Consider the following 23,852-nt stretch of genomic DNA (forward strand, 5'->3'; position numbering starts at 1 on the left):
AAATACTATTAAGTGGGAAAACAACAAAACATAGTGTATGAGGAATTATTTGGGGGCACTAATAGGTTAAGTGATTTACTCAAGCTCCATTATGTGCCAGAGACCTTGAATCCAGGTTTTCTAAACTCTGAAGCTATCTATGACATTCTAATGGTACGACATAGGGACTGAACCCATCATTTCTTCAGAGAGAATGCTTGGATGAGGAAACTCACTCTTAGCAAAGCAGGTAGGCATCTTCTCAAAAATTTAGTTTTTAAGCAGGGGTTCTTAACCTGGGGAATGTGAACTTTAAAATTTTATTTTAAAATTTCAATATAATTTGTACATTACAATTATATATATATGAAATAAATGATAAAATATAATCCTTTGCAATCCTGTGCATTACATTCATTTAAAAGCATCTGCCAAAGATGACCCTGACAAAAAAAGGTTAAGAACCCTGTATTAGATTTGCTTAGAGCACTGTACGGGGTCAAATGGCTTACCCAGGGTTACAAGTTACCCAGTGTCAGAAGCTGGATCTGACCCAGGAATTCCTGTCTCCATGTGACCTCTCGTTATGCCAAATACTTCAGTCAAATCAGACTACTTTCTATTCCCTGAAGGTCCCTCAGTTTTCCTACCTCTGACCTGTTGTTTATGCAGCTTCTTTTACCTAGAAAGCTCTTCCCTCTCAGCTGCACCTTCCAACTTTTAAAAGTCCAGCTTCAATGTTCTCTCCCATGAAGTCTTCTCTGATCCATTCAGGTAGATGTCACTTCTCCCTCCTGAAAACTAACCATTTTGAACTGCTACTGCTGTCCTTTCACATTTGACCCGTTTTATAATATGTATGTATGTATGTATGTATGTGTGTGTGTGTGTGTGTGTGTGTGTGTGTGTAGTTTTATCTCCTTCTAGATTGTTAAGTTCCCTAATGGCAGGTTCTGTATTATACTTATTCATATCCCCAACACAGCTTAGTATGTAGTAGGTATCCAATACAGATTTGGTTTTTTTTGGGAGGGGGCAGGGCAATTGAGGTTAATTAACTTGCCCAAGGTCACACAGCTAGTACATGTATCAAATGTCTGAGGCCACATTTGAACTCAGGTCCTCCTGACTCCAGGGCCGGTGCTCTACTAACTGTGCCACCTAGCTGCCCCTATTTTTGTTGAATGAATAAATCTTTCAAGAATAACCTACTAAACAGGTGAGAATGCTAAATAAAAAAGTATAAAACTAGAAAAATGTGTCTCTTAAGCTTTGCTTAGAAAAATTTAGAAAAAAGACAAAATGTGAATTTAAAGATTATTCATAAAAATTTTTAATAATTCATAGTTTAAACTCTAAGCTAAACAATTTGAAATCTAAATTTCTGTCACAAAGCTATTACTAACAGTGAAAGGCCAGTTAATTTTCTAAAATAACATCAGCTCAATATGGAATTTCATCTTGGTCTCCACTTTATGTCTTTTACACCATGAAAATGTTTCTTTAAAGCAGTGTTGTCTGCCCATGTAGAATCTAGACAGGAGTCATCATCATTTTCTTCCAATTTCTGGGGAAAAAAATATGTTTTTACTTGAAGTACTTTAGGAAGGTTCATAATAAAGTATGAGAAAGAATAAAAAAAGGTGCTTGGTGCTCTCTCTAAGCCTCCACACTGACAACCTCATACTCAGGTTCCAAGGCTTCTGGGAGATGTAAAAGGGGAGCTCATAGGTAAAGAAAGACAATTTTGAGCTCCTGGATCTTCCCCCTTTTCCAAAACTCTAAAACTCTGCCCTACCTTCCCCTCAGGCATACTGCTTTTCCTCTACTGCAGATGATCTTGGGAAAAAAACTTGGCTTTCTGGCCTTGCTAGACCTCTGACAAGAAGCAGCCTGTTGTGAGTTACCTTGAGCTCCTCCTGCCTTTTGTAATAATACAGCATCATCTGCTTCTGTTCTTCATTGCTTATCACAGGCTCCCGGGCCGGAGCTCCTTGACCTTTCTGTTGAAATGTGGAAAAGGGAAAAATGCATATTAAAGAAAAATTTATTTCTACTTGAATGAGTCTGTGATCTCACTGATGAAGATAATTCCCTTCAGCCACACAGATAACAATTGTCCAGCTGCTCTTCTTGTGATTCTCACTCACATTCCATGAATCTTCCCCAGAGGATCTCCCCACGGTGCTGAAGGCCTTCCTCTTTCTAGTTCTTTTCATATTCCCTGTGAACAGGACTTGAATGATCCATCTGTTGTCCCTGTGCCTATCAGTGCATCTCCTTTTTCCTCTATTTTGCCAATGACCTGAATTCCTGCTTGTGACTAATCATGTATTTCCTGAATGATTTTTGTACCCAATTTGTTAAGATCCTTTATAAAACAAACCTTAAGATGGCAGTGTGGTATGTAATAAAGTATCTTTAAAGGGCCTTTACTGAAGACCAGACCTTGTCAGAAGGTCAGTGGGGTATGAACATTTGGCTTTAGAGTCAGAAGAACTTAGTTTGAGTCCCTCTTCTTCCACTTATTTGCTGTCACCTTAAGTAGGCAAGTTTCTTCACTTCTGTGGCCTCAGTATCTCCACTTGTAAAATGAGGGGACTAGATAAGCGGATATCTAAGGTCCCTTCTGAGTCCTAAGATTCTTGGGTTCTTTAGGAAATTACCCATTCTAGCACTAGGAATTTACCTGAAATAGAACAATTAAGATGAAGTTATTGCAGGGACAAGCCTTGCAGGTACTGGGGGGCTGCGGGTGGGGGGGGGCGGGTCAGGAGTTATGGTAACCTGAGTCTTTAAGGAAGGCTTAAAATTCACAGGATCAAAGATTCAAACATGACAAGGACTTCAGAGGTCATTGTCTTCCTGCCTCCAAACACAGCTCTCTCCATGACATCGAGCTGCCTCTTTCCCTGTCAGGGCAAGGTCAACAACTGCCCCCAGAACATTGGTCATTTTACTTCTTCAGGACTTTGATATGGTCCCTCTGGTCTTCATCATACTAGGAACAGATCAACTATTTCAGGAGTTTGGAGCACACTGAAAGCAGTCTCCTTCCGTATTGATGATTCTTAATCAGTTTAACAGTTTTGAAAAATGTCACCAAACATTCCCAACCTCCATGAGGTTTCTGCAACAGTGCCCACATTTTTCTATTTTAAATAACATTTTAATTTTCCTACAGCATTTCAAATGATTCAACTTTGCATGCAAAAAAAAGTAAAGTAAAAGTTAACTCTATGCTACTTTTATACTTTCCTTTTCCACCTCTGTAGGTGAGCATAATAGATGTTTTTATGTGGACTTACTTACTTAAAGCCTTGGACCTATAAAACTATGATGTCTGCATTGCTGATTTAAAAATCTCAGACTTATTCTAACTTTTCACCAGTTAGAAAGTAACCAACCAGTTAAAGCTAAGATGTAAAAACAATGAAACATGAAAGCATAAGCACTCACTTGCTGAAGTTTGACAATGATTTTGGTTTTCTCATTTTTCCCCACATAGTCTGAAAGTTTCTGAGTTCTTTTTAACTCCTTTGCTGCCCACCACATTTGTGCCTCTGATTCATTAATGATCTGAAGCCCAGCCTGTAAGGAACGAAAGAATCAGCTGCAGGACAAGTTTTCCCTCAAAAAAGATATGAGAACATGTGCCCCCTTCTCCCCACTCTATTTTCTGCAGAGGTGGGAGACCATGGTTGGGAAATATTGCGTATACTCTCGGACTCAGCCGATGTTGGTGATTTTGCTAAACTGCTTTTTATTTTGCCTTTTAAAGTTCTTTATTCTAAGGAATGGCTCTCTGGAAGGAGAGAGATCTAGCTGAAGGTAATTGATAAGCATAAAAATACTTACTTTTAAGATTCAACTTTGGGCTGCCACACCATTCAAATGTACATTGTCAAATTTTGAAACACAGTACAGCTTGGCTTATGGATCACTCCATACAAACACCAATCTCCTGCAGACACCTAAAATCCTGACTTCTTGCCAGCACCTAAAACACTCATCTTATTATTTCAGCACTTAAAATTCATTGTTCAAACTCATGAGCATTAATTTCCCGCTTTGGAGTCACATTCCATTTTAATCAACTCTCCTAAGGTAACAGGGCAGGCAGTGTATATAGAAGAGAGAGCCCTGTATTTGGAGATCAGAGAGGCAGGTTCAACTCTCAGCCCTGTCACTTATTAACTGCATGACCCTGGGTAAGTCACTTTACCTCTGAGTTTTCTCACCTATACAATGGGGATAACAACTGCTCCTGTCTCACAGGTTTCTTGTTATGAAAGTATTTACTAAACCTGAAAGTCTTGCAGACTTTTTGGTTATGACATAGACCATTAAAACCAGGCTATTAGTGTACATTCAGGCACAAAGGGGACTTGGTTTCAATCTTTTTATGTTTTTAGAAACCAGGCCTCCCATGTCACCAGACTGCAGTCCCCTCTGCCCCCCAGCTGACTGGCATGCTAGCTCTGATCCTCCCCAGTAGCCAGACCCTTGCATACACCACCCCCTCCCCCCAAAAAAAGCACCTGCTGATTTTGAGTCTTTGAGAGTCTGTGCTGACTTTGGGATGTTAAATAAACCATGTTTTACTATTAAGAGGAGAAAGAGAGAAAGGCCTCCAAAGCTCACTCCCTATGGGGAGCTTACATGACACTGAGCTGTAGAGGAAAAACATTCAGCCCTCGTAGTCCCTTTATTTTTTCAACTCTAATGAACCTCAATTATCATTCCTTTCAACCACTCACTAGCTCTGCCTAACTGTTGACCTTTTTCTTTTTATTTGTTTTTTAAAATTTATTTATTTGTAGTTTTCAACATTCACTTCCATAAGATTTTGAGTTTTAAATTTTCTCTCCCTCCCCAAGACAGCGTGCAATCTGATATAGGCTCTACTTATACATTCATATTAAACATATTTTCACATTAATCATGATGTAAAGAAGAATTAGAACTAACGTGAGGAACCACGAAAAAGAAGAAACAAAACAAAAAAAGAAAAAAGAGCAAATAGCATGCTTCGATCTGTATTCAGCCTCTCTTATTTCTTTCTCTCGATGTTGATAGCATTTTCCATCATGAGTCTTTTGGAATTGTCTTAGCTCCTTGCATTGCTGAGAAGAGCTAAGTCTATCAAAGTTAGTCATTGCACAATGTGGCTGTTACTGTGTACAATGTTCCCCTGGCTCTGCTCCCTTAGCTCAGCATCAGTTCATGTAAGTCTTTCCAGGTTTTTCTGAAGTCTGCCTGCTCATCAATTCTTACAGCACAATGGTATTCCATTACATTCATATACCACAACTTGTTCAACCATTCCCCAATTGATGGCCATCCCCTCAATTGCCAAATCTTGCCCACCACAAAAAGAGCTGCTATAAATATTTTTGTACATGTGGGTCCTTTTCCCTTGTTTACGATCTTTTTGGGATACAGACCTAGAAATAGCACTGCTGGGTTAAAGTGTACATTTTGTGGCCGTTTGGACATAGTTCCAAATTGCTCTCCAGAATGGCCAGATCAGTTCACAACTCCAAAAACAATGCATTAGTGTTCCAATTTTTCCCACATCTCCAACATTTATCATTTTCCTGTTTTGTCATGTTAGCCAATCTAATAGGTGTGATGTTGACATTTTTATTATTAACATGACCTGAAATTCAAGACCTCAAACTCAAAATTTCTTCTAACTGGAAACTCCTGTTCCCCCACTTGCCCTATCCATTCCTAGGCTCCAATTCTTTGGCTCTGGCATAATTTTTCAGTCCACCATCCCCTTTATTTCCTGTAGTCAGTCATTCCCCCGCTTATCTCCCCTTTCCCCTCACGATGTTGGGTCTATTCTAGTTTTCACATAGTCTGCTACTTGGGCTAGTTTTGTCCTTTTCACTTCTAAGATTTTATTATTTTAATTCTTTTCTCCAGAGGTTTTATTCCATTTTTATCTCTTGGTTCATTTCTTCTACTTAATCATGTAGTTTTTTATGAAAATTTTCTTTTCTTCAAGTCTCTGCTTGCAGTGGATATGGAGTTACTTTCTCCTTCTAGACTGGATTTTGGGGGCATTTCTAGATCTACAATAATTTTTAATACTGGCCAGAGGTTTTTTCTGGTTAACCTATCTCTCTAGCTTCATGTCTCAAACAGGGGTTTTTGTTCCTGGGCCAGGCTCCATTGCCTATTGTGGTTTTAGGTAGGGTGGTCACTCCTGTTTCATCTTGCCCTGGGTTTCTGCACTGATCTCATCTCACAGGGTTAGTCACTTCCCCTCCCCTGCCCCACTTGGATCTTTGAGGTTCTAAGCACTGGATTTTCAGAGCCCTGTATGGCATCTTAGGACAGAGTGCAAGGGAAACTCAGAGCCCTTGGGAAGCTGTCCTGTCCTGGTCTGAGAGCTGTCACATCCTGGTTGTTGCTGTCCCTGGAAGTTTCCAAGGTGTGCAGCATCACATTTACTCATCTGGGCCAGAATACTTGAAAACATCAAGATTGGTTTGATGAAAACGATGGGGAAATTCAGAAACCGCTAAATGAAAAAACAAGAATTCCACAGGGTTTACCAGCAGGATAGTTCATATGTCCCTAAGAAGGCAGTGTCTAACTCTATAAAAATAAAGTGCAAGCAAAGCTTAGAGAGATGCAGGATTCTTGGCTCAGTAAGGAAGCAGATGAAATTCAGTTTTACATTAGCAGTAACAATCTAAAGTGCTTTTATGATGCCCTGAAGGCTATTTATGGGCCAAAGACCTATGTTGCACTGTAACTACTCAGTGCTGTTGGAGCCACATGGATTAGTGATAAGGACATGATCCTGGAGAGATGGGCTGAACACTTCCAGTGTTCTCAACAGACCATCATCAATCAATGCTAAAGCCACTGACCTCAGGCTGAAGCCAATCCCCCTCTAGCCGAACTTCCAACTGAAGAAGAGGTTCTGAACGCCATCAGACTCTACTCATGGCAAAGCACCTGGTGCTGATTCTATTCCAGCTGAGATTTACAAGGTAGGGTGTCCACTGCTTATATAACAAGTGACAGAAATTTTCTGGGTTATATGGAGAGAGGAAGTTATCCCCAATGAGTTCAAGGATGCCTCCACTGTCCATCTATATAAAGGAAAAGGAAATAGGTTGTCCTGTGACAATCATAGGAGTATCTCTCTCTGGCATTGTCAGAGGCCTCTTTAATAGGCTGATCCTTAACCAGGAAGATGGTCATCTATCGAAGAGCCAAAGTGGCTTCACAAAAGGCCAAAGAACAGCTGATACAGCGTTTGCTGCCTGACAACTCCAGGAGAAATGCCAGGAACAGAACAGAGGTCTGTACACAACATTCACTGACTTGACCAAGGCCTTTAATGGTGTTGGTTGTTGAGGGCTCATGGAAAATCATGACAAAATATGGCTGCCCAGAGAAGTTTATCAGTATTTTACATCAGTTTCATGATGGCATGCTTGCACAGGTTCTAGATAACAGATGATGCTCTTGCACTTTCCCAGTCATCAATGGAGTGAAGCAGGGCCATCTACTTGCTCTCATGCTTTTTAGCATGATGTTTTCAACTATGTTGTTGGATGCCTTCAAGGAAGATGAAAAGGGCATCAAGGTCAGCTACTGCACTGACAGTAAAGTATTTAACCTGAAAAGGCTAAAGCCAAGACTAAAGTAGAGGGACAGGACTTCTTGTTTGCAGACGATTATGCACTCAATGAAGCCTCCGAAACTGAGATGCAGTAAGAGTATGAATTGATTCTCCGCTGCTTGTGCAAATTTTGGCCTTATAATTTACACCAAGAAAACAGATTCTCCACCTGCCAGCACCACACCATCCATACATGGAACCATCAGTTATAGCAAATGGGAGTTATTTTGAATATGGTGGATAAGTTCACTTACCTTGGCAGTATATTTTCTAGGAATGTAAACAGCGATGATGAGGTTGATGCACGCATTGCCAGAGCAAGCTCAGCATTTAGGAGGCTCAAAAGGAAAAGTGTGGGAGAGAAGACGCATTAGGCTGCCTAAACAACTGAAGGTCTAAACTGTGCCAATCTTGTTGTTGTATGCCTCTGAAATCTGCACAGTCTACCAAGTGCCATGCTAGGAAACTGAACCACTTCCATTTGAATTGTCTTAGGAAGATTCTGAAGATCAGCTGGCAAGATAAGGTACCAGACACTTAGGTCCTTTCTTAAGCTGAACTGCCAAGCATTTAAACTCAGCAGCAGAGAGTACAATTCTGGTAGGCTGGCCATGTTGTTTGAATGCCAAAAGTACGTTTGCCTAAAAGAATATTTTACAGGGAACTCACAAAAGGCAAGCACTCACACAGAAGTCAGAAGCAGCAGCAGACACCCTCAAGGTCTCTCACCACCCAGCATGGCATGCCTGCATCAAAGAAGGTGCTGTGCTCTGTGAGCAAAACAGAATTGCAGTAGCTCAAAAGATATCTGAAATGCACAAATTTAGAGCCATGTCCATTCCAAAAGTTCATTTGGACTATTTATGCCCAACCTGGGGTAGAGCCTTCCAAACTTGTATTGGCCTCAACAGCCACAGTAGGACATACTGTGTCATTTTGGTCTTCTTTGAGAATGGACAATATCCAACCAATTTCCAAGGTCTCCAGTGTGGGTTTCTGACAATCCTGGGGATTTCCAACCACTTTGGTGCTTCTTCTGGACACAAAATCTTGAAGGTTACATGTCTGGTTTGTGCTGGCACTAGATTTATTGACAGGCCCATTTTCTATTAACCCACAGATTTGAGGGTTAATAATAATAATTTGAGGCTTTTTGTAAAGCTCCAGGTGGAAGAAGTCATTTACTGTGGTTTCTACTGGGTTTCTTAATTATCATTCAGTCTTGTGAGAATAACAGGATTTTGCTGGAGTAGATATATGGCAGATAGGCATTGTGCCTCTGTTCAGGCAGGCATCTTGGCCCAAAGTCTGCCCCTTTAACTCTCAGTAGATGAGTTAGTTTCCAGCTTCACTGAGAATGTTGCAGTTATAAACTTCCTCTACTTTCCCCTTAACAACTAAAAACAATTTCGGTTTCCTCCACTCATCTCCTCTGTTTCTTCCTATTTCGGAGAAAGAAAAGTTCCTTCCCTCTCTACTTGTGCTATTGGTCCCAGGTCATTTCTACATTCCATTAACCCTGTCCATAGCTGAAGTCCTAGATAAAGTAGCCTAAATTCACTGTCTTCATTTTACCCTGATGCCTCTGATCTTAAACAATATGGTTTACGCTTCTACTACTATACTACAACTTTTCTTTCAAAGGTAATCAATAAACACTCAATGGTAAGCTTTGATGACTTTTCTCAATTTCTTCAACCCATCTGATGATGGCTGATGATGGTGGGTACATTTTCCTTGTTAAAACTCTTCCCTCTCTCGTTTTATTCCACTTCTCTACTTCTAATTTCCGCTCTTTCACAAGGGTGTTTCCATTTCCCACTCCCTATGTATAGTCACTTTTTTCAAGATTCTACTTTGTGATCTCTTCTCTTCTTCCTGAATTTGTAATTTTGGTTAATTTCGCCAATAGTCTCCCAGTTAGCCAGGATTCAAACCTTGGAACTCTTCTGATGACTCCTCTCCCCCTGCCCCCCTCCTCCCTTACAACTGGTCAGTCACAAAGTCCTATAGGTTCTAGTCTGAATTATCTTTTGGTAGGTCTCCTCTTTCTATTCCCAAAGGTGCCACACTCAGACACTCATGATCTCTTGTCTAGTCCATTCCCATAGGCTCCTTGACTCTCTTCTTGTCCCTCTTCAATCCATTCGATAAACTGCTGCTAGAGACTGATGAAATGAGTGTACAGTTTTGATCAAATCATTCACTCCCCTGCTCAAAAACTTTTAGTGGCTCTCTATTGTCCAGGCTGACCACACTTACCTTATGCTACTCTCCTATGCTACAGTTTAACTGGACAGGTTGATATTCCCTAAATACACATTATACCAACATTCTTTTGTATCCTTTCAGCTTGACTTGCCTTCCTTTTACCCCTATTTCTGGCTACTGAAATCTGATCCATCCTTCAACATTCTGTTCAGATGCCCCTTGTGTGAAGACTTTCCTGATTCCCTTAATTGGGAGTAGTTTCCTCCATCCTTACTCCAAATTCTAGTATGCATTTTATAACTCTTCTGAAATTATCACATCTTAATTTGTATTATAATTATTTGCATACATTTCTCTCACTAGATTGTAAAGTTCTTTATAGCAAGGAATAATACCTTTGTATCTCATAAAGTCTATCACTGCACATAATAGACGTTTACTAAATGTTTAATGAAAGAACAGAATGTGTTCTTGCTGTACTAAATTCCTTCCGACCACATATACAAGGTGTCCCAAATGTCTTGATGCAGTGTTAATCGGTATTAAATTAAACAATTACTATTAAGTAAAGCTTAAAACTGCACTGGGACAACCTGTACTTCAGAAGTCAAAGTGACAGACTTTTAAACCCCTTCCAAGTGTGAGATTATTAAAAAAAATGTATAAAGCATAACTTAACTCATATTTTGCAAATAACTCCCTTTCCTTTTTCAGAGGAAATAAATCCGTATTAGACATGACAACTACATACCTGAGTTCCTGCCAAATCTTCTTTATTCTCAAACTCCATTCTAACTGGATCATATGGTGGCAATCCCATTGGATAAACAATCATTACGGCTCCTCGAAGCTGGTCCAGTGCATCTTTCACCATCTCCATAGTAACACATACATTAGCTTGCACTTGTTTCTGAAATTGGGCAAGCACTATTATTTAAGCATACTACAACTATAAACAGAACAACTCCTATATTTTGATTACATTTTGTATTCCATTAAAAGTAAAGACAAATGGCTAAAAAAACCTCACAGTTCCATTAGGAAAAAAAATGCCTTTTAGCTTCTTCCCTCCAAATTCTCAAATTACCCATGTTTCTCAAATGAAAAACAAATCCACACTATATTAAGATGAATGCCTTTCCCCCAATAAAACAATCTAATGAAGACTAAGCACACACAAGACTAATCTATGGATATACTATTTAAACTTCTCATTAACACCTATTTTAACTAATTAAAAAATAAAATATGTATTAATCCATGTCTCACTTGTGAACTACATACTTACCAAAAGTAACAGAAATGCCTCTAAACTGTAGGGGTTGGAGGATATGGGACAGTTACAAGTATGAAAACAGTAGTCTAGGGAGCACCCCAAACATGGAATTTTTTTTTTGTTTTAAAAAATTTTTATTTTCAGTTCCAAATTCTTTCCCTCCCTGCATCTCTTCCCCAATCCAATGACAAGACGTATGATACCTATCATACATTTGAAGTTATACAGAACACATTTCTACATTAGCCATGTTGTGAAAAACAAGGCAGGAAAACCACAGAAAGTGAAAAAAATACATATTTCAATCTGCACTCAAAGTTCATCAATTTCCATCATGTCTTGCTAATTTTAATGCTCATGAGCACAAAGTAGACAAACCCAAAAGATGGGTAACTTGGAAGCACTTCAAGCTGGAAGGGTGAGTACATGTGACATTACCTTAGATATTAATGCTTTAGCTTCTTCTACAGTCTTCTTCAAAACTTGCATCATTTTTTCATTTGGAGCTTAAAAAAAGAAGTGTAAGTTTTTATGAGAAGCTTTAAATATGCTGCATGCTTTCATTCTAACTAGTGGCAAGTCTGGTGGCAAGTTTAATGACGGGTAGTGAGTTTTAGTAGTGGATTCAAGAAGGTGGTATGTTAAGGGCAGTTGCTAGACTACATAGCTGGGTAAAGATAAGATCTCTTCACAATTACAGTTTTTTGCAAAATGGCAACTTTTGAGAAGCAATGATATGGAGGAAGATTTGTAGGCTAAAAAATGGGAAGCAGTGAGAATAGTCCAAATTCCTTTATTTAAAAGGAAGTTTAAAATTTTCAGTTGAGAAACTAAGAGACATTAGAAAACACAAGTTGAACCCTCATGTATTATAGAAATCAACTGCACAGTGAAAATATTTGACATGCAATTTTACTCCAAAAACTAGCAGCCAATTTAAAATAGTCCTTGCTTAAAGACTGTGAAAAATGAGTTGTTATAATTAGCTTTCCTTAGGAATTGGTATTCTTTCTAAATTTAACTTTGCTCTAGAGAGAACTACCTATCTCTGAACAGAGAGCAAGTCTATAGATGAATATGTGGAAACTGAAAGGACACAACAAGAGCACCTTCCAGCAGAATGCAAACTCCTTCATTTCTCCCTTTGGATCACCTCAGCTGAACACAAAGTCTTGCACACAGCAGGCACTTAATAAATGTATGCTGAACTAAACTGCTTCTACCATTACCAGTTTTCAAAGGTCATTTTAGGTCATAGACTCCTTAAAAGTCTGGTATCTTCAATTTTCAGAGCCTTAATAAAACAGTATTTCTCAGTATGCCAAATACACAAAGGGTGCTCAAGAAACAATGTGAGCAGTTGAAATTTTTCTAAATTCAATTTTTGCATACAAGGGCCTAGTTTTCATAAAGAAATTGTAATCCAGTTGGTATTTTACAATTTTATGCCTCCATCTCTCATATATTAAGGGGATAACTGCATTCCAGATATGATTAAGGGTTAATGAGTCATCTCTATAAAGCACTGGGTCACAGAGAGATATGGCTCCTCATGACAAACTGGGGCTAAAATATATTTGCATTCTTCTTCCTGTTTCTGTACAGATCAAGAAGCCATTTCAACAAACTCACACTTCTGCAAACCGTAACAGAATTCAAACCTAAAAATCTCCCCACTAAATACTGTTCCACACTAGATTTAAGATATAGCCATCATGCTATAATAACAAGAACTCATGAGCTACACATCTAATCCTGTGTGTTATCGGACTGGTGTCTTATGACAAGAACACATAAAATTAAGTCTGTGCTTATAAACTTGTGTTGAAATGTTGAGACTACTTTTCAATTGAAAGATAATGAAGTACGACATTTTCTAATGATCAATATTGCCCACACTTATTCAGACACACAGAAGAACAAAGTTATTTATGGCTTGATTACCATGCCCATTCCTTCGTCCGATTTCGTCCTTCTTGAACACTGAGCCCCCACTTGGCACACACTTTTCAGCCCATTCATCCTTCAATTTCAGGTCCTCAATTTGTTCGTCCGTTAGTCCCTGCATATTGGGAGGCAGAAATATGCCATGTTCTGCTAGTTCTTCCATTTCTTGAGATATGGACAAAAGAGAAAATTAGAAAACGTGTTTCAGAGCTATATTACCATCACCATCCCATATGTGAATAACATAGTAACTAAATGGACTTTCAGATACAGTCTATTTTGTTATAGATACAGGAATACTGTGAAGTATTATTGCTCTCATTATCCTGCATTTTACCAAGGAAACATCTAAAGTTCGATGAGAATAAGAGATGTGTCTAAGTTACGAAGCTAGGAAATGGATGAACTAGGACTGGAATCAAGGTCCTTACACTCCTGGTGAAGAGTTCTTTCCACTTATTAGCCTGTGAATGCCTTTTTCATATATTTTTAGAATTCTAGAGTTCGAAGAGAATTTAAAGGTCTCCCAATCCAACCACCCACCAGCAGATGCTGGAATCTCCTTGATAATATCCAGCTCCTGCTTAACTATTTCATAAGAGGGAATTAAGCACAGCTTAGTAGGAATGCCGAATTTATTTATTTATTTTGAGGGGGGAAGGCAATTGGGGTTAAGTGACTTGCCCAAGGTCACACTGCTAGTTAAGTGTGTCAACTGTCTGAGGTCACATTTGAACTCAGGTCCTACTGACTAGGGCTGGTGTTCTACTCACTGAGCCACCTAGCTGTCCCTGCAAATTTATTTTTGAATACCTCTAATTATTATAGGTTTTCTTTATACTGCATCTGTCTCTGTATGACTTCCATTCATTGGTTCTAGTTCAACAAATATTTATTAAACACATACCATGTATACATCACTTTTCTAAGGTATTGATGAAACAAGGACAGACATGAGAACTGCTCTTCTCAAGGAACTGAAAAGCTGTGCACTGGCTCTCCCCCATGCCTAGCATGAGCTCCCCCTCTTTCCTTCTGCCTGCTAAAATCCCCACTTTCCTTTAAAGCTCAGCTCAAGCACCACCTTCTACAGGAGGCTTTTGCTGACTCCCCTCCCCTGCATCTCCCAAGTTACCCTGTATTTCTTTTATACATAGTATATGAACATGTTGTGACAACCAAGATCCTTGAAAGAACAGACTGTAGGGGCGAAAGGATAAGGGAGGGATCTTTAGAGGGGAGGGTGAGGGAACTGGTTAAAGGGAATGGTGTAGAAGTGTTTAGATTAATAGGAATGGGAGGATAAGGGAAGGATCCTTGGAGTGCGAGTAGGTTTAGTAATAGGAGGGTAAGGTAGTAGGTAGAAGTAAAGTAGAGGAGTCAGGAGGGATAAGAAATAAAAGATATGCACAAACGTAAAACGAAGATTAGGAGTAGTATTTGTTAGGGAAAAAGGAGCAGGGGTGGTAATCATGATCTCGGACAAGTAAAGGCTAAAACAGATTTAATTAAAAGAGAAAAACAGGGAAACTACACTATATGCCAGCCATATTCATCAACATTGTTTTGGACTATTTAAAATAACTCAACAATATAAGGTTTGAATATTGCTGTGGTGTAGGAAATGACAAGTTGTTGGACTTGTGAAATATGGGAAGACTTTGACTTATGAAGGAACAGGTCATCTACCCTCAGAGAAACAGAGGGCAAATATAGTAGTCTTACACAGATACATATGAGTACTTATGTCTATATATGAGTAGAATTATAGGTCTTTAAGCATATGTATAAGTATCTGTATATAAGGGTTTATGTATGTATGTTTTTGTGTGTATATGTCTATTATATATGTACATATGCATGTATATGTGTATAGGGGTATGTGTATGTGTGTGTGTATATCTGCACTTAATTGTAGCCCTCTGGGGGAGTGGAAGAGGGAAAAAAGAACAAAGTAAAAAGTGCACAGCAGAGAACAAAAGAAAACTTAAAAGGAAGCAAAGAGAAGATGGACAGCCCTCAACACAATGCATGGTATTTTATTATACAGGCTTTCTTGAAATGGATATTTGTTGTTGCATATTCTGAAACCTCTCTTATGTTCTGCTGTGCACACAGCAATGCTCTTTTTTTCTTTTCTTATGTATTCAATATTAAGTTTACAATGTTTCTTTTTCTTTTCTTAACGCATATTTAAGTTTTAGTATTTAAGTCTAAAATACATTTTAGAAAGCAAAAAAACCAATAAAAAATTAATTTTTTAACAGAAAGAATAGACTACTACAATTTTGTCTTTATATGCCCAGCTTCTAGCAGTTCCTGGCAAACAATAATTGCTTACTAAATGTTTAATTAAACTGAATACAATCAACACTCTCTGGGTGTGATTAAGCACCCAAACCATATTTCTCCCTCTGACATCATGACAAACTTTAGTCAAATATCTTCCTGAATCATTTGGTGTCTCTGCCTCATTCTCTCCCCATGTCAATTCATCCTCCATTCAACTGGCAAAGTGATTTTCCTAAAGCATAGGAATGACTGTATCATCTCCCTATCAAAAAATGCCAGTGGCCCCCAATTAAATCTAGGACCAAGAATCAAGTCCTCTGTTTGATATTTAAAGCTCTTCACAATATGGTCTCTTTTCCAGTCTTCTTACATTTTATTCCTTCCACGTATGCTATGAGCCAGCCATAGTGCTTGCATCTCTGGACCCATACCTTTGCACAGTTGCCCCCCATGCCTGGAATACTCTCCCTCCTTACTTCAGCCTCTAAGAATTGACTTCTTCCTTCATGACTCAGCTCAAGCACCACCTTCTGCCAGAGGCCTTTCCTGTTCCTCTCTGCTGCTAGTGTTTTCCTCACCATAGTTACCTTCCATCTACATTCTACATATCTTGCACATATGTGGCTCTAGCAGGTTTGGTTGGAATTGCTAGTTGGGAAGGAGTCAGGGAATCTCAGGATCTGGGCTGGAAGACATCCTTGTATTAGCTCACCTGCAAATTTTGAGAGCTATGTCATCTCTCTCTTTTTCCACTTAGTACTAAAGACATTAAACAGCAAAACGCCAAGTGTAAATCCCAGGGAGCAGGCACTCCATGGGAGACATGCTTCCAGGATGATGCTGAATCCTTCTGGCTTGGCCATTCAACCATTTCCAAATCCATCTGTCATCTAGCCTACATCTATCTTGTCCACAAGAATAGCATGAGAAACTCTGTAAAATGCTTTGATGAAATCTAGATAAATTTTATCTAGCATCCTGTCCTCTCCTACCAGCTCAAGAGGAAGTGACTTGCCCAGGGTCGCACAGGTAAGTGTCTGGGGCAGGATTTGAATTTGGGTCTTCCTGACTGAGCTACCTAGCCACCAACAAATGTGGCCTAACTATTCCTCTAGCACAACACTGCATCTCATACCTTAATAGAGGTTGTTTCTTGAGCCTACAACATTTGCTCATCTCATCTCTATTTCTTGGAATCCTTGGTTCCCCCTTCAAGGTCCAGCTCAACTGCCTACTTATGACTTTTCTGACCTCCCACCTCCCAGTTTTAAGTACTCTTCCATACCCACAAAAGTATATTTTGTATGTATTGGTATTCATGGTTTCCTCCCAAAAGACCGTAAAATCTTTCTCTTTTTTTCTCCTTTTGTCTCCTCAGAACCTGGCCCAGGCCACAGTGGGTATAAATGCCTGAAGAAAACTGAATCTTCAGCAAAGCAGGAGTTTTGTGGGTGAAAGTTAAAAGTTAAACATATATCTGATTTAGTGTGAAAACTCCTTCCTATAACGCAGATTTGCAACTCATCTGGAGGGTGTTTCCTAACTTACTGAGACTCTCACCCATATTCACAAAGCCGGTAGGTGTCAAGATGTAGGACTTGAACCAGGCTCCAAGGCTAGACTTCTGTTATTTAAAATATATATATATATATGTGTGTGTGTGTATATATATATATATATATATACACATATACATATATATATATGTATGTATATATATATGTATATATATGGAGATAGAGATCTAATCTCTCTATAAATCTAAATCTATGCATAGATATATCTGTACGTATGTATGTCTATATTTGGTCTCCACCTGTTACTTTATTGTTGTAGGGAATTCCCTACTAAGCAATGCTCGTTTACTCCCTGGCCAACTTATTAGTCCAACTGTTCTGCAACTTAATACTTTTAGAGAAGTGTGATTCACACAAGGTCACACGGCTAGTATGTGCCAGAAGCTGCCCTTGAACTCAGGACTTGCTGATTCTGGGGCTTTTACTCGGGGGAGGAAAAAAAAACCGGCAGCAACAAGCCGGGTGAACCCTATTTATTTCTGCGCAGGGATGAAGGCCCTAGGTAGCTTCCGGGCGGGCCGGTCTTTCTTGCCGCGGGTACCTGAACAGAGGCGCTCCACCTTGAGCCGCCCATTGTAGATCCTGGTGACCTGCAGGGTGAGCTCCTCTATCGGGGTGCTCCCGGGCGCCTGCAGCAGAAACTGGCTCTCGTCGCCCCGCTTCACGTGGAGAACAACCATCACCGCCGAGGGGGGTCCGAGGAACCGGGCGCAAGGACAGCGCGCACGCGCAGCTCGGCGCTTTCAGAAACGAGAACAGCGGACGAATTAACAACGCAAGGCCCGACCTCCTGGCTCCAGGGTCAAAGTGTGTCAAAGACCCGGTAGCGGGGTGGGAGGTTGGAGTGTGGGATCCCCCAGGCTGGGGAAACGAGGAAAGCGGAGGAAAACTCCACCCCCTCTACCGGAACTATAGGTTGCTAAGGGTGACCGACTACAACAAGCGTCCCACAATGGGGGCGGGGACAGGAGAGGAGGCGTCACTGGTCCCAGGCAGGGCCGCGTCCGCTCTGAGGAAGGCGCTCCCTTCCTTCCCACCTCGTCTTCCCAAGTACGGCCGCGGAAGCCCCAAACCCTTACCAAACCGCTACAACGTCTCCAAGACTAGGAGCTGTCCCGATTCCTCCCCACCGCCTCCGGAGAGACGCGACGTGACGGCCCGTCGCCTTCCAGCTAGCGGAAGTGACGTCGCGCGACGCGCACCCTCACGCTCTTCCCCCCCCCCCCCCGCCCTCTCCTCTTGGTCCCGCCGCGGCGCTCTGGTGCCGCCCTCTCGGCCGTGTGAAAGGAGAGCAGGAGCAGTGATTGGCTTAGGCTGCAGAAACACACCAGTGTACCCACAGGCCCCCACACCACGAAACCCACAGCGCCGACTGAGTGTCTACAGCCGCCCCGCCGCGCCCCGCGTTCCCATCATCTGTCAAAGGGAGATACGACGCCCCGCCTCGCGGGGTGAGCCCAAAGGAAAGAGCATATGTAGCATGCTCTATAAATGCTAGCTATTGTTATTAATCAAATGGCATCCACAGACAGGTTTCCTGTAATCATCTTTGATTTAAAAAAAACCCTACTCGCAGCCTAAAATCCGTTTCCCATTTTATGTTTTACCTGGGTCGATTGGAGGGGGACAGGTAAATTTAACCACCAGCTAGTGGATAGTTGTGGATGGAGAAATCCCTCTCACGCAAGCCTGGGGAATCCTGATACGGATTTTTGGATCTACCTCCAGAGGCTCAAATGAGAGAATGGATGTAGAACACTTTGCAAACCTTAAAACTCTATATAAATGCCTCCAGTCTTAATGTTTTCATTCTCTGAGGCTTCTCAGCTCCTGCTGAGCTCGCAATACAGGGTTGTGATGGTAAATATTTAACACCCGGCTCTCAAAAGTACACTTTTAAGTCTAATCTGTGTAATTGTCAGTCTAAGTCCTGTTGTGTATTTGATTTCCAAGGTGTAAACGCTCATACTAAAAAAATTAACAACGGATTCTCCAAAGTTAATTAGAACTGGCTCCTGTACACCCCTGCCCCATCCTTTATAAAGTCATTGATCCTTTTGAATTGACTGGTTTTCAGTAAGAGCTGATGACTTTGGCTTAAAGTCATGGACTTTCTGTAGAACTCTACATCCAGCCCAGGTAATAACTAGAAAACTAGGCACAATGGCCACCTATAACAAGCCGCACAGTATGCCTACCACTTACTTCAGACTCATAACTCCATCCCCTCCCTCCCCCACATAGGTAGGGAAGTAGTGTGGTACAGTAGAAAGTTGGATTTAGAGAACCTGGATTCAAATCCCAGCTCTGCTACTTGATAGGTGACCCTGGGCCTCTGTTTCCTTACATGTCAAAAGTGAGGGTTGGACTAGATGGCCCTGAAGACTGTTGCAGCTCTAGATCTGTGATCCTAAGTTCTAGAACATTTAGTTGCCTTGATTTTTCGGCCAATAAAGCAGAAAGACTGGAAAGCCTCTAACTCTGGAAACTGCAACACATGGACTGGACTTGGGATTTCAACTTCTGATTGTGAAATTTATGATCCAGTGAGAGTCAATGCTGTCTTGGTATGGTTGTTGGTGGGCAGCTCTGATCCCCTTCAGCCTCTGTTAGCCCATCAATGTTGCAAAGTGGGTATGGGAAGAACAGGGCAGACTTTGTCCTGCATCTGTCTCTCCTTGACTTTGAGATGGGCACCTTGCTGCCAAGGTTGTGTCTCTGTTCCTGACAAAAGGAAGGAGCACACAGTGAGAGGAGAGCTACATAAAAATATATGAAAGTCAGTGTCATGGGGCTCAAATGAGAGGAGCTGGAATAACCCTTTGTGGTGGTTTGACACTTAAGAATACAATAGGTGGGATGAAGATACTACATTTCTCCCTAGGCAGATACTAAACAGGAGAGTTTCAGCTAAATTGTGGCCAGTGGGCCCAGGGATATGGAAATGATTAATACACTCCACTTCAGTTCCTCTTATTGCGGTAAGAGACTTTCTGGCTTGTTTCTTTTCTAGGGAATTGTACCGATTTACTAGTCTAACGACTTTCCATAAAGGACATGAGATTAGTGTCCATCGTTAATTATTTTTGATGAAGCCATGCCAGTTCTTTGTGATCACATTTTTTCTCACTATCCATCCTTTTAATGATTTTTTTTTTTTAGGATTTGCCGGTAATTCAATCAATATATTGCCTATAGTTTTCAAATACCCCTATTCTTTGAAAATGGGGCTAACATTTTTATTTGCTCTTCTCCACAAACTTTCAAAAATCAGAGACGGTGGCTAAAAACCCATACCGAATAGGACCTTGGAAGGTAATTATTGTCTCTTCTGTCAGAGTGAGGTTGCCGTTTCACATGGCTGTATGTTCTTTTCCACACCTCAAAACTACTTCAGTTTATTTAAATAATCAAGCTTATGCCTAAAAATAAGAACCAATAAGGGTCTAAGCATGAAATTGAAGGTCTTCAAGGTGGAGGTTGATGATTTTACTGCTGAATATGTGGTTTTACAATTGCTCACATCTGACAAATCGGCTTAACTGGCCTTCACTAATTATCACAGAAATTGTTTTGAAAACTCCAGGGAAGTATATTAGAATCTGAACTGTTTTCCTAAAATACCTCTGTTTAAAGCAAAGTGAACCAGATGGTAAAGACAGGTATTTTTAATTAAGATGCCACATTTCACAGGATATGTACAGAATGTCACATACCACTGCATTTTAATACGAGTTTTGTAAAGTGTATAGTTATAAATAGTGTGCCACATAAGCAATAACCTTGTTACATATAAATAGCAACTTACCACAAAGAACAAAGAATTAGTGAAAAGTTTAGTGTTTCAATTTAGTACTTTGTTTTTTTTTTAAAGAAATGCTAGTTATTTTACTAATACACATTACACTATTTTAGCTACTTGCAGCATACCTTTTAGATCCAATAAACTGAATTTTTAGTAATCTGCAAACTCGGTTATCCTGTTAAATGCTGAGCTGCTGCAATGTTATGTACACTTTAGACTGCAGTTTATCATTAGATATCCAACAGGAAGCACTGCTTACAGAATTTCAGTTTGCACTAGCAAAGTTCCAAGAATTGTTTTGCTAATATAGAGCATATATCTGAACACTGATCATTACACAGATGTTAGCAGCCACAATTTTAACAAGTTAATTCACATATTGAAGCACACTGCTTATAGTAATACTGCTGTTTAAAATGTACAAATACTATTGTTCAGATAAGAACAACAACAGAGAAAAAGCACAATATAAAATCCACTAGGTTTTCTTTTTCTATTTAACAGCAGATCCTGGCTGTTGAGAGAAGTGTGAAATTACTTTTACAAATACAGTATTTTGATAGCACTTAAGAATTTAGATGAGTCTTTTACATAATGTTTGCCTTGTGTTTTAAGTGATTCAATCTTCTGTGCTTTTTACCTCATTTCTCGCTATGATTAAAAACTCAGAGACTATACCAATAAAAGTGGCTGTCTTACTTTCTTTTCCCTGGCTAATGCACATATTTAAATGAATAGACTGTGATGTGGAAATAAAGGTGGCCATTTATAAATTATACTCATTTTAAAAAGCATATTGGTGTTTTTATAAAGTAAAGATCACTTTAGTTTATATTTGCAACAGAAGTGTAATGAAAGGAATTTTCTGCTAGTTCAATGTTATCAAAATACGATATTTTGTATAAATTTTGCACACTTCTTGACAAAAGAATGGAAGCAAGATCAGTTGCATAATGGCAGTGCATTGCAGGAGATAAAATCCACAGCTGACTTGGGGCTTGGCATTAGTAATGTGGAACAGAGCCTTTTACTGGGATAAAGAAGTACATCCCCCATTCAAAAGAGCTTCATCAGTGCTGAGGTCTGCTGCTTTGTCTACTAGATGCAATGTTTTAGAACTAAAGCAGCAAATACAACAGTGAGGATGGGCTTGGGGTAAAATGTGCCTTAACCAAAAGCAAGGAGAAGCTCATATTTAAGACCAGGAGTTAAAACGCTATTAAATAAGCTATGCAACAGTTGCCTCCCCAGATGTTTTCACACAACCACAAGATTTTCAAGGCAGCCTGGGTAGCTACACATGACAGTGAACTTCTGGCTCCACTGAGGTACTAGAGTAAAAACCAATAAGTTGGGGGCAGAAAAAAATGACTTCTTTAATGTGTTTTTTTTTCCCAATTTGGGGAAGAAAAGCTTAAGAAACAGGAAATGAAAATATTCCACATAACTGAAATGAAATATAAAGTGTCTCAGTTATAGTTACAGTCTTCTTCATTGGTAATAAAAGACACTCACAAGAGGGCACTGAAGGTAATTAAAATCTGACTTGAATCTACACCATATAAATAAAATGAGTTTAACAAATGATGCAAATAATTTGTTATATGATTAAAAAAAAGTAATACCTGTCAAATGGTTTTCAGTATAATTTTGGCAGTTCTTTGGTAAATATTCACAAATACCAGATGCTAATCTGTATGAAGTGGCTGATGATTATGTCAGGTGAAAATTATCACAGTTTTTTCATATTCTTTAGAGGGGAAGAATAAGAGATAATTTCAAGAATAAGTAGTATTCCTAAAAGTAGCTTTAAGCACTTTTAAATTGGGATTAATAACTAATTATTTTGGCTACCTATCCCAATAAACACATTCAAACTCAACTTTATAATGAGAATTATCTTTGTGTATTCCCAAAATATACATATTCAAACTTGTACACATTAAATAGTGGTATTTCATGAAGATATCAGTGCACTTAATTATTGCACATAGTACAACTTTAATGCCCATTTTTTGGATGTATCTTGCCAAAAAGACTTTTCATCTCATAACATTATCTTTCTGTGAAATCTACTGTTGATGAAGTCTTAGGTGCCAAAGGGGTGAAAGGATCTACAGGAGTTTCAGGGCTAGGTGTTACTACCAGGGCAGGAGGCTCAGGCGGTCTTCTTGATGGTAACATACAGAAGGAAACGGTTGAATTTTTATTCCAGTCCAAGGAAAAGTCTGAGTCAGGAAATGAAGTTGATTGAGTATCTACTAAGTCTGGACAACCAGCTGATTTCTCAGAACTGACTCTTTTTAACTCTGTTGCACTGTCCAGTGATTTCTGTTTTACATTGAAATCCTCCTCCTCAAAAGTTACCCAGCCTTTTGGTTTGATGCTTTTCACCGCTGAAGATGTGCTCTGCAAAGCAAAACTGTCCTCAAATCCATCTTTGGGCAATGAAGCCTTGCTTACGTTACGACTAAGATGTGAAGAGGAAGAAGGACTGCTAACACGTGCTTTTGGGAGCCATGAAATTACTTGAGATTCTTGACGGTCAGTTCTAAATGGATTTCCAGGAGGACAAGTTCTATCAGTAAAAGGATTTGTCATGTTTAAGCTAGCAACAAACGGGTTTGAGGAACTTTTTGTATTTTCCTGGGATTTGCTCCGAGCTGGGATAGGTGGCATTCCTGGCAAGGAACTTTCAGTATTCAAGAGATAAGCAAAGCTTTGTGATGTGGAAGGCAACTTAGTCAACTCCTTTTGGTTTAAAGGTAGAACTGGTGGTGTTTGAATAGACATCGGAGACTTTGATGGAGCAAACAGATTAAATGAAAAGTCATTGTTTAGTTGTGTTCCATACTTAATATCATACTCTTCATCTGTTTTCATCTGAAACAGAAAGAAGACACTGAATATTTCAGATGGATTCTTATACTACCCCCCACCCCCATTCCTCATATTCTCTTAATGCTCCTCATTTCTTTGGGCAAATTCAGAAATCTGAGTACTAAGACAGAAAACTTACATCATAGTTTATTATTCTTTGTGGAATGATGTGGTGGATGAAACCTGGCTGAAATTCTACTATATTACTGGTTCCCTCTGACCACCCCACTAAAT

The 23,852-nt window shown here is 39.7% G+C and overlaps 2 protein-coding genes across 10 annotated transcripts in view; both read right to left on the minus strand.

The window, feature by feature from the left end:
* Positions 1 to 1,296: 1,296 nt before the first annotated feature.
* CFAP298 (cilia and flagella associated protein 298) lies at positions 1,297 to 18,110 on the minus strand. 3 transcript variants are annotated; one of them, XM_036745618.1, is made up of 8 exons: positions 18,013 to 18,098; positions 17,475 to 17,673; positions 13,062 to 13,229; positions 11,556 to 11,623; positions 10,593 to 10,751; positions 3,439 to 3,570; positions 1,887 to 1,982; positions 1,297 to 1,546 (listed from the first exon to the last, which is right to left on the minus strand). In XM_036745618.1, exons 2-8 carry the CDS (start codon positions 17,611 to 17,613, stop codon positions 1,436 to 1,438), a joined length of 873 nt encoding a protein of 290 aa, XP_036601513.1. In that variant the 5' UTR covers positions 17,614 to 17,673; positions 18,013 to 18,098; the 3' UTR covers positions 1,297 to 1,435. The 3 variants fall into 3 exon arrangements, with proteins under 3 accessions (XP_036601513.1, XP_036601514.1, XP_036601515.1); XM_036745619.1 differs by lacking the exon at positions 17,475 to 17,673 and having other exon boundaries at positions 18,013 to 18,110; XM_036745620.1 differs by lacking the exon at positions 18,013 to 18,098 and having other exon boundaries at positions 13,062 to 13,179; positions 17,475 to 17,995.
* Positions 18,111 to 20,586: 2,476 nt separating this feature from the next.
* SYNJ1 (synaptojanin 1) overlaps positions 20,587 to 23,852 on the minus strand; it is a 120,852-nt gene continuing 117,586 nt past the window's right edge. For 5 of the 7 annotated variants that reach the window (XM_036743171.1, XM_036743172.1, XM_036743173.1 and 2 more), the window contains one exon: positions 20,587 to 23,621. Coding sequence is in view for 4 of the 7 variants with exons in the window: in XM_036743172.1 (XP_036599067.1) it covers positions 22,794 to 23,621 (828 nt within the window). In the remaining 3 variants the exon portion in view is untranslated. The remainder of the gene's footprint in view (positions 23,622 to 23,852) is intronic. The other 2 variants (XM_036743170.1, XM_036743169.1) reach the window with 1 other exon arrangement.

This window comes from Trichosurus vulpecula, chromosome 2 (genome assembly GCF_011100635.1).
Source record: "Trichosurus vulpecula isolate mTriVul1 chromosome 2, mTriVul1.pri, whole genome shotgun sequence".
Taxonomy (NCBI): domain Eukaryota; kingdom Metazoa; phylum Chordata; class Mammalia; order Diprotodontia; family Phalangeridae; genus Trichosurus; species Trichosurus vulpecula.

Bases quoted from the DNA above. Each gene is read 5' to 3' on its own strand.
- CFAP298 (XM_036745618.1), bottom strand. From the start codon at position 17,613: ATGGTTGTTCTCCACGTGAAGCGGGGCGACGAGAGCCAGTTTCTGCTG. The intron at 1,983-3,438 runs GTGAGTGCTTAT...ACATTTCAACAG, and splicing joins TCATTGTCAAACTTCAGCAA to AAAGGTCAAGGAGCTCCGGC. The intron at 1,547-1,886 runs GTAACTCACAAC...TTTTTTCCCCAG, and splicing joins AAAGGCAGGAGGAGCTCAAG to AAATTGGAAGAAAATGATGA.